This window comes from Ochlerotatus camptorhynchus, unplaced genomic scaffold (assembly GCF_037179485.1).
Source record: "Ochlerotatus camptorhynchus isolate MF236.1 unplaced genomic scaffold, CSIRO-AGI_Acam_v1.1 ptg000062l, whole genome shotgun sequence".
Taxonomy (NCBI): Eukaryota; Metazoa; Arthropoda; class Insecta; order Diptera; family Culicidae; genus Ochlerotatus; species Ochlerotatus camptorhynchus.
Genome location: NW_027040552.1, coordinates 246,536 through 255,618, shown reverse-complemented (window position 1 = coordinate 255,618; position 9,083 = coordinate 246,536). Strand labels below are relative to the sequence as shown.

Genomic DNA, 9,083 nt, shown 5'->3' with positions numbered 1-9,083 from the left:
TACAATATGTAAAAAGGCTAGAAGACAATGAACAAAAAGTTTTGTTTTCCCATAGTAATTTCCATATAAACTTCAAATGGTTTGTGCCAAGTCAGTTTCTCGTTAAATGAGTTCATGTTTTGGGAGGCCAATCAGTGCTCAATTTGGAACCGTTTGAGCACTGTGGAGCGAAAATTTCAAATTTTGCATCAGTCTAGCGGGCACCCATGAATCCCGCCTGGTATTGCCCCACGAACTCTCTTGCAAATGGTGACAGACGGCGGCATAGAATTTGGGAGAGTACCTTGTAGGCGGCGCTCAGCAGTGGGATCGCGCGGTACTTGCAGCATATCGTCCTTTTTGTAGATTGGGCATACGACACCTTCCATACACTCCTCCGGTAATATCTCCTCCTCCCAAATCTTGACAATTAAACCAGTTGCTTTGTTGTTCTTCAGCCGACCGATCTCCTCCTCAACTTCGTGAAGATCAGGGGCCGGTAGCCTGTCGTCTTCTGCGCGTGCTCTAAGGTCTGTTGCCGTGTCACCTTCGTTTTCTGCTGTATCACCGTTGAGGTGCTCGTCATAGTACTGCTTCCACCTCTCATTCACCTCACACGTATATCTTGTTTTCCGTGCTGAGCACCAATGCTACCGACGCTAGGGGGCAGCTCCAACACCTGGACCCTCACTACCTATCGACCCATCAACTTATGAACCGAGGACCAACGGCTTTACTTCCCTTCCGAAGTAAGGTTATGCCTCAGAACATCCCGGTGGCGCCGACTGGGATTAAACCCAGGCCTGCTGGGGTGAGAGGCAATCACGCTTACCACTACACCACTAACTTCTCGTAGAACTTCCGTGTGTCGTTTACGCGGTACAGATTTTCCATCGCCTCGCGATCTCGGTCTTCCTGCTGACGCTTCTTCCTTTGTCTGTTCCGCGCTTGTCTGTATCGCTCCACATTCAATCTCGTGCCGTGTTGCAGCATTCTTCTCCTCTACTAACAGTTTGAATTCGCCGTCAAATCAGTCATTTCTTCGGTCTGGGTTCGCAATACCTAGTGCCGCTGCAGCAGTACTACCTATGGCAGAACGGATGTCCCTCCAGCCATCTTCAAGGGAAGCTGCACCAAGCTGCGCCAAGCTGTGCCAAGCTGCTCTTCCGTGGGTAGTGCAACTTCCAGCTGCTGCGCGTAGTCCTGGGCTCTCCAGCGTCCCGTAATTGCTCAATGTTGGGTCGCGGCGTTCGACTTCCATGGGTGTTATGCACCGTAAAGAGTTTTGAGCGCATACATACTGCAACTAGGTATTGGTCCGAATCTATGTTCGCACTGCAGTACGTGCGGACGTTGATAATGTCGGAGAAGAATTTCCCGTCGATTAGAACGTGATTGATTTGGTTTTCTGTGTGTTGGTAAGGTGATTTACAGGGGACTTTGTGGATAGCCTTGCGGAGGAAAAACTACAAGTGACAACCCTATGGGGTTGTACGCAATGGTGACGTAGGACTACGTGGTCTTATATAATAAATGGTAATGTGTATCTTTATTCAGCCAGGTATTAAGCTGAACCATATTTTAATTATTTTCCTTACCTCATTTTTATATTTTCATTTTCTGTTCTATTTACTATCGAACAGATTTGTCTTGAATCTGATGAAATATTGCTTGGAGCCAATGCCCATGATTGTGCTGGGTAATTAAAATTTTTATTCAACAGATTGCGTTCAACGTATCCTCATCGTATAATAGCCGCACCAAGCAGACCGCTCGTAAGTCCACCGGAGGAAAGGCTCCTTTCAAACAGATGGCCAGATGGATGAGTGAAGAAGTCTCATCGCTACCGGCCAGGAACTGTCGCCCTGCGTGAGATCCGTCGTTACCAGAAATCGACCGAGCTTCTGACTGCAAGTTGCCTTTCAAGCGATTGGTCCGTGAAATCGCCCAGGACTTCAAGACCGATCTGCGCTTCCATAGCTCGGCCGTTAATGACCCTACAGGAATTCAGCGAGGCCTATCTGGTCGGTCTGTTCGCCATCCATGCCAAGCGTGTCACAATTAATTCATGCTCCATTTTCGGTTTTCACAATGTGTACCCCCATATAGAAATCACAGACGTCCTACGTCAAAACCGTACGGTCGTGTCATGGATGCAACCTCTTATTCTTTTTGTCAACATTATTTTCATAAGGCAAATCAACTGATTTCTTATCGCGAACTTTGCTAACGCTGCTTTCGAACATTTAAAAGTTCAATAAATCATCAAAACCTCTTTCACGTTGGAAATCGATTTGTGGCCCTGAAAAGGGCCGATTGATTGTTTCGATGGTACGAATTTACTTGGAGCTAGTGTACCTGGTGACGGCCTTGGTTCCTTCAGAGACAGCGTGCTTGGCCAACTCACCCGGCAGCAGCAGACGGACAGCAGTTTGGATTTCGCGGGAGGTGATCGTCGAGCGTTTGTTGTATTGAGCCAGACGGGACGACTCAGCAGCAATACGTTCGAAGATGTCATTGACGAAGCTGTTCATGATGCTCATGGCCTTCGACGAGACTCCGGTGTCCGGGTGGACCTGCTTCAACACCTTGTAGATGTAGATGGCATAGCTTTCTTTCCTGCGCTGTCTCCTCTTCTTCTTCTCTCCCTTGACGATGACTTTCTGCGCCTTTCCGGACTTCTTGGCGGCCTTTCCACTGGTTTTCGGTGCCATAATTTAGCTGTTCGCTTCGGTAGAGAATAACTGATAGTCGTTTCGACGGTGGTGTCTCGTTTTGTGCCCGTAGCGAAACTCCTCCCCTTTTCAGTATTTTGCTACCCACTGTATGTATTGTATCCTCCCTGTATTAATAATATGCTACTCGACGCAGGCATAAGTATACCCTCGATGAGTGAAATAAACCGACCTATCTGGTCGGTCTGTTCGCCATTCACGCCAAGCGTATCACAATTATGCAAAAGGACATTCAGCTGGCTCTTCGTATTTGTGGTGAACGCTCTTAATTTTTCCGTCGAAATCTATCAAAACCGGCCCTTTTCAGAGCCACTAATAGATTCCACAAGAGAGTTGGGAAGGAAATTTCTGCTGCTTAGAACTGATCGCATCACAGTGAATCCTGATCTAAAAATTGCAACCAGCAAGTGTCCTAGAACCAAAAGCGGTGCGATGCTATGACGATGACTGTAAGGGGCTTAGAAGCAGAAGGGTGAAAGCCAATTTGCTTTTTCGATTTCCTCTTTTGTGATGACCACAGCTTCCTATTTCGCACTATTTCTGTTATGCTCTTCTATCATCCACAACAATAAACGTATCAATGAATGTGTTTACCGTCGAGTTAACGTTATCTGACCGTGCACTTCGTAGTGGCTCCTCCGTAAATGATCACAACTAATCCACTTGCACAGAGAACTACATAGATGGGTGCATGTGATAAGCTTTCCATCTTCAATGTACAAGCACATTAATTCAATCTATAGATAAATTCACAGTGCCGGCCACGTCCTCACGGTGATCTAGCTGCGCATAGAACGCTTCTTTCTCGTCGTTGGGTCTCCCTTTGTGTGGTCAGTACACGTTGATGATGCTGTAGTTGAAGAAACGGCCCTTAATCCTCAACTTGCACATCCTCGCGTTGATCGGCTGCCAACCAATCACGCGTTGGCGCATCTTACCCAGTACTACAAAGCCGGTTCCCAGCTCGTTGGTGGTGCCACAGCTCTGGTAGAAAGTAGTCGCTCGATGCCCGCTCTTCCATACCTTTTGTCCCGTCCAGCAAAGTTCCTGCAGTGTTACGACTTCTAAGTTGCGTGGTTGAAGTTCGTCATAGATTAATCTATCGCAGCCCGGGAAGCCGAGCGATTTGCAGTTCCATGTTACGAGTTTCCAATCGTAGTCCTTATTTCGTCGCGTAGGTCTGTGCCGATTGTTCTAATCCGTATTTCTTTCTTCAGTATTTGCAACTTTATGTTTTTTTTTCCAGGGCGACTTGTTGGGTTTGCCTCAACCCCCTGTCTCGCCGGGGGACCATTGTGCACAGCTCTGTTTAGAGTCCCACGCTGGCACTAGGACGGTGATCAGCCGCTCCTAGTCCTAACATGAAGAACAGACGCCGTTTTGAGCCGCACCTCCATGGTGAACAGACGCTCGGGTTTGGTGAAGCAGTACTTCATCACTTTGCTATTGCCGGACTGGCAACATTGCCCAGGCTACGCCACCCAGCTGTGTCCATGTTTCAGCTGGTAGTCGTTTGATATCATATGACTCGGGAAGGCGTGAAGTAGGAACTTGTGAGGACCAGAGCTACACACTTAGAAATTACTATTATTACACGAGACGTAATTCAGCTTTGACGTAAATCATGGAACGTAAACAAACATGTCATGTAATATTAAGCGTCCTGAAACTGAAACATATATGCAACTCGACGAAAAGTGCGTTTGATTGAATTGATTTTCTCGTCCTTTTCAACTGATTCTTATGTCAAATGGGCCGCTTGCATGTGTCGGTCTCAGGGCACTGAAATTTGCATGAATTTTTCGTAGTGTGTAGGCATTCTGCTCTTTCCAGGTTGTCAACTAACCATTTTGTAGCCCTACATTATTTGAACAAAGCCATTTTGGCTTATTTCAGTTTAAAAACTTTTTTTGATAAAACAGCAAAAAATGTTATCATCCATTTAATTTCAATTAATTAATTTTGTTATCCACACAATATACGTATTTCGACTACAATGTGCAGTTTTCATCAATGTCATTCCCACTGCGAATAACGCACGAAGAACGAATAGAATCGATAGAAAACTATTCTAATTGTTTGCACTTCGTAAATTAGGTTCGACAAGATTACCTCTTCCGTCTTATGAAGCACGGTGAAATTCTCATCAACATTCCAACATTAAAAGAGGTCTCAATTGTAAACGATATCGTTTGGCATAGTATTTATTCAGTAGAACTATTATCAAAACTAAATTTGTGTGTACCTTCTCGACAACTGCGCAATCGGATTTTTTTTTACAAACCACCATCGTTCAAATTATGCTAAATTTTTACCCTTAAATCAAATGATGGCTACTTACAACAAGCACTGCGAAACTGTTGACTCTAAAATGAGAAAAACCAAATTGAAACAACACTTCTATATAATTCGTAATTTTATTAAGGTAAACACTGCTTCATTTATTTTATGTCTTATTTTTAATTCATTATTTTTTATTGTAAAAAAAACGGTTCACATCTGATTGATGACAATAAATTCAATTTGTCGAACCTCTTAACGGAATCCCTTTATAAAGAGCTTTGATTGTGTTGGTTTATTTCCTTTAAATTCCGTTATATTTGCTTATCTTTTGACAGATACGCGTATTTCGTATACTAATTGCAGACTTCAACAGGTTGAAGTACTCAACACCATTAAATAAATGAATAAATGATGCCCTTAGCCGAATGAGAGAGTAGGCTGGACGTGTGTTTGAACCTGACCTATAATTGGTTGCTGCCCAGGAGACAATTTCTAGTGTCTCATTCTAGGTCCCTATTATTTGCCGCTGAGAAGCTGTTCCGAAGCCAAATAGAACCTCCACGAGACGTCTCATCATTCGTCTCATCATTAGTTCCATCATTCGCAGCGTTGAACCAGACTATTGGCCACGAAAAGGCTTGCCAATGCACATCAAAAATCGACTACATACATTCGAACATTTGACTATCTCAAATCGAAGGAAGATATTCCACGCAATTACCATAAACCGGACTAGTTCATGTTGATCTTCGTCAAGCTTCGTCTAAAATTTGGACTTCTACATCAACACATGTCAGGCAGGCTTCAGGTTCAATTGGCTAAACTTGGTGAGTTTGTTCCATTTTGTAAATTTTTATATTTTCAAACCAGTAACGTTGGGAGATCACCTTTTTGTGGTGCGTTACTGGTATAAGATCTACCACCGAACCGAAAACTTAAAACAAGGGAATCAGGATTTTCCAGTAATCAAAGGATCACTTTTTAGTCCTTGTTAATTTTTATGACTTTATAATAATGACAAGACTCGGGTAGCGACCGCGCCGTTACGCATTTCTATATTGTATATTTCAAATCAAAATATTGTTTAAGCTCATAGATTTAACATAATCCTTTTTCCTTTGTCCTTCTCCTTTTCCTTTCCCTCTTCTATTTTCAGAAAGCTATAGCCATAAGTCATAAAAGGCTAGGACAAGAGTTAGTGCTCATGCCCCAACCGTCAGAAGAAAATGGAGCATCACTAAACCTTTCTAGCTTTGATGCTTCCAACGACCAACCAATCATATAATTACCAATCGGAACGTACGGTACGAGATGTCCACGTGTCATCCATTTATTGGATTCTGAAGCATCGTGTTTAAATCTTCGATTTAAACATGTTCGATGTTTTCTGAATCATCTTGCCCCTTAAATGCTACACAGTAGGCCTGGCCGTTTTGATATGTGTGACGCATCTTCGATGTGAAACATATATCAAAAAGACAAGAAAAATGATGAAGGTATATATATATCATTTTCCAGGATGCTTTCAAGAACTGGCTGTGTTGGTGTTAGATTAGATTAGATTAGAAATGATGTCCATAGCCGAATGAAATTGTAAACAGGTAGTTGATTAAAAAATGATAAAACATAACTACATAAAAACATAAAACTGGAAACTGAATGAAAAATAAAAATAAAATAAATTAGCAACAGGAATAAGAAGCCTAATATTATAAACTACACTAAGGCCAGCAAAAAAGTCGCAAAAATGCCATTGCTATCTTGTACCGGAATGAATCGCCAATTTTTATTATTTATGTTTTCTGTGTCGATTCTGATTTTCCTGTCGTTCTTTTTGGGGCCGATTTTCGCCGCCATCTCGCCAGATCGACTAGGAAGAATCGGGAATCGGCAACCTTCAAAAAGTCATCATCTTTGCGTCATCCCGACCGACCGACCCTTCGCTCCTCAGAAGCACGATGACGAAGACGACGCGTCGGACCCACTATTTAATGAAACCCGAGCCCCAACGTCTGCTGATGCTGCTACTTACTCTGCCTACCTCTGACGATCATGCACCGTTTGAAGCCGGAATCGATTTTCCCCTCGAGGCAAAGAAGGATTTCGGAGGAAGGCAGGGAAGGAAATTTTCGTTTATCTTTGGGCTGCAGATTTCTTGTAGATTTTAAGCGCTATTAACATTCTTTGAAACTTGCTGCAATTGCTGCGAGGGATCGTTTGGCAGTGCGTGGTCATGATGCTGATGGCCACATATTGTTGATCGGTCAAGGGGTCGATGTCACCGTGACGAACGCAGCCAGCTTTGCCCGGCAGCGTGTGGCTGTGAAAATTACATTATTTTTTTTTCAAAGAGTCGTTGCCTAATTACAGCTCTTTGCTGGCAACAACGTTCCGTATAAGTATAAGGTATGGGGAACAAGATTCCAAATGAGAGCTTTTACTTAAACTCACAAACCCACCAGCAACAATGATGCACCGACGGATATGAGTGCGGATGAAGCTTGTAATGGAGTGGAATCACCGCCTCGCACCGCCACTGAACTACTGGGTGGTGCATAAGAACAACAACTACCAACCTACATGCGTATTCATTGGTAAATACTAGTTACGGAAGGTACAATTAAAACATTATCTCCAGCAAATGAATTGAATCAAATATGTGTGCGGATTAAATGAGTGATATGCTCCATTGTTGGTACATGAAACGGAATTCCTGGGGAGTAAGCTACAAATGCAAAGACCACTGATAAATAGACGTAAGTCTTGAATCACGTCATCTTTAAAGTCGTCGTCGACACGAGTAAAAATTCAATCGTGACATTACCGGGATCGACCTCAAATTGCCCAAAATCTATAATACAACGAAGATAGATGTAAAAATGGTACAGGCATCGATAGCTCTCAATAAATAACTGTGGAAGTGCACGCAATAAGCTAATCTTGGAACCAATAAGCTTGAAAGAGAAGAAGAGGAATAAGATGCAAAAATTGCTCATACGAATTATTGTACTAAAATTTTTCATGTGAATGCACAGAAAACTTATGACCACTGAAATTCAACACTGATTTGGACATCGAATTATTCATACGAGAACTGCAAGACTTTCCTCTCAGCCCAATCAAATTATTCATTTACGAACAGCATGAAAACAAACAGCAGCCGTACAAAATTGCACATTGAAAGTGTAGCAGCTCCCTCGGTCTATTTCCCAACCCCTCGGAAATGCCCCGAGGGGAACTTACTTTGTCCTACCTTCCACAGAAGCACATCAATCGGTCGTAGACCGCACCGCGTCCAGTTGCCGATCCAGTAGTTACGTACCTATATGCAAAACTCTCGAAATGTGAGGGATCGCAAAGCAACGCATAAATTGCACCCGAATCATTATCAACGGGTAATCATCGATTTGGGTACGGTCCCAGTCCCGGTCTTCTCCTGTCGGTAGGTATCCATTCCATCGTGGTTCCGATTTGATACTTTCTTGCGCCGTCGCCGTCCGTCTGTACACGCTCTTTTGACAGTTGACGAGTTCAACTAGGAGGTATCAGCAGCATCAGCAGCAGCCATCAGCCGACACGTCGGATAAATTGCAAACGGTTGATCGGGCTTGAGTGACTTGCATGCTCATCAGTGTGGGGTTAATAATATACGGTGCTGGTATGCTCAGAGCAGTGCGCCACCGTGGATAATTCAATAGTCTATTCGTAAACTGCACTGACTGAACGGTCTAGTCTAGAGCGATGGTTTGAGCCACATGGATTGAGATGCATCTGGCATTCAGTGGTGGCTGTCCATCAGCAAGTGATTGGATCAAGCCGTCTAAAACAAATATTTGAACTGGCTTTCAAACGATCAACGGTTAAACGTCGCCACACGGTGGATCAGTACTGATGGTAGGTTAGCGTTGACAAGTTGTAATTTAACGACTACGATAAGTACTATTTTAACTTTATCGGACTTTTGTGCATCTTCATTTACTGACCTATAGAAAATTTCCGTTTTCTGGTAGGCTACCTGTAGTATCACTCCTTGCAACCAGTTCTCAATTATTTCAGGCGCCTCGGTAGCTAGCATTTCCAATTCTT

At 43.4% G+C, this 9,083-nt stretch overlaps 1 protein-coding gene across 1 annotated transcript; it reads right to left on the bottom strand.

Annotated features, from left to right (window-relative positions):
* Positions 1–2,074: 2,074 nt before the first annotated feature.
* Positions 2,075–2,744, bottom strand: LOC135717531 (histone H2B-like). Its single transcript, XM_065239663.1, has one exon. It carries the CDS (start codon positions 2,691–2,693, stop codon positions 2,319–2,321), a length of 375 nt encoding a protein of 124 aa, XP_065095735.1. The 5' UTR covers positions 2,694–2,744; the 3' UTR covers positions 2,075–2,318.
* Positions 2,745–9,083: the final 6,339 nt, after the last annotated feature.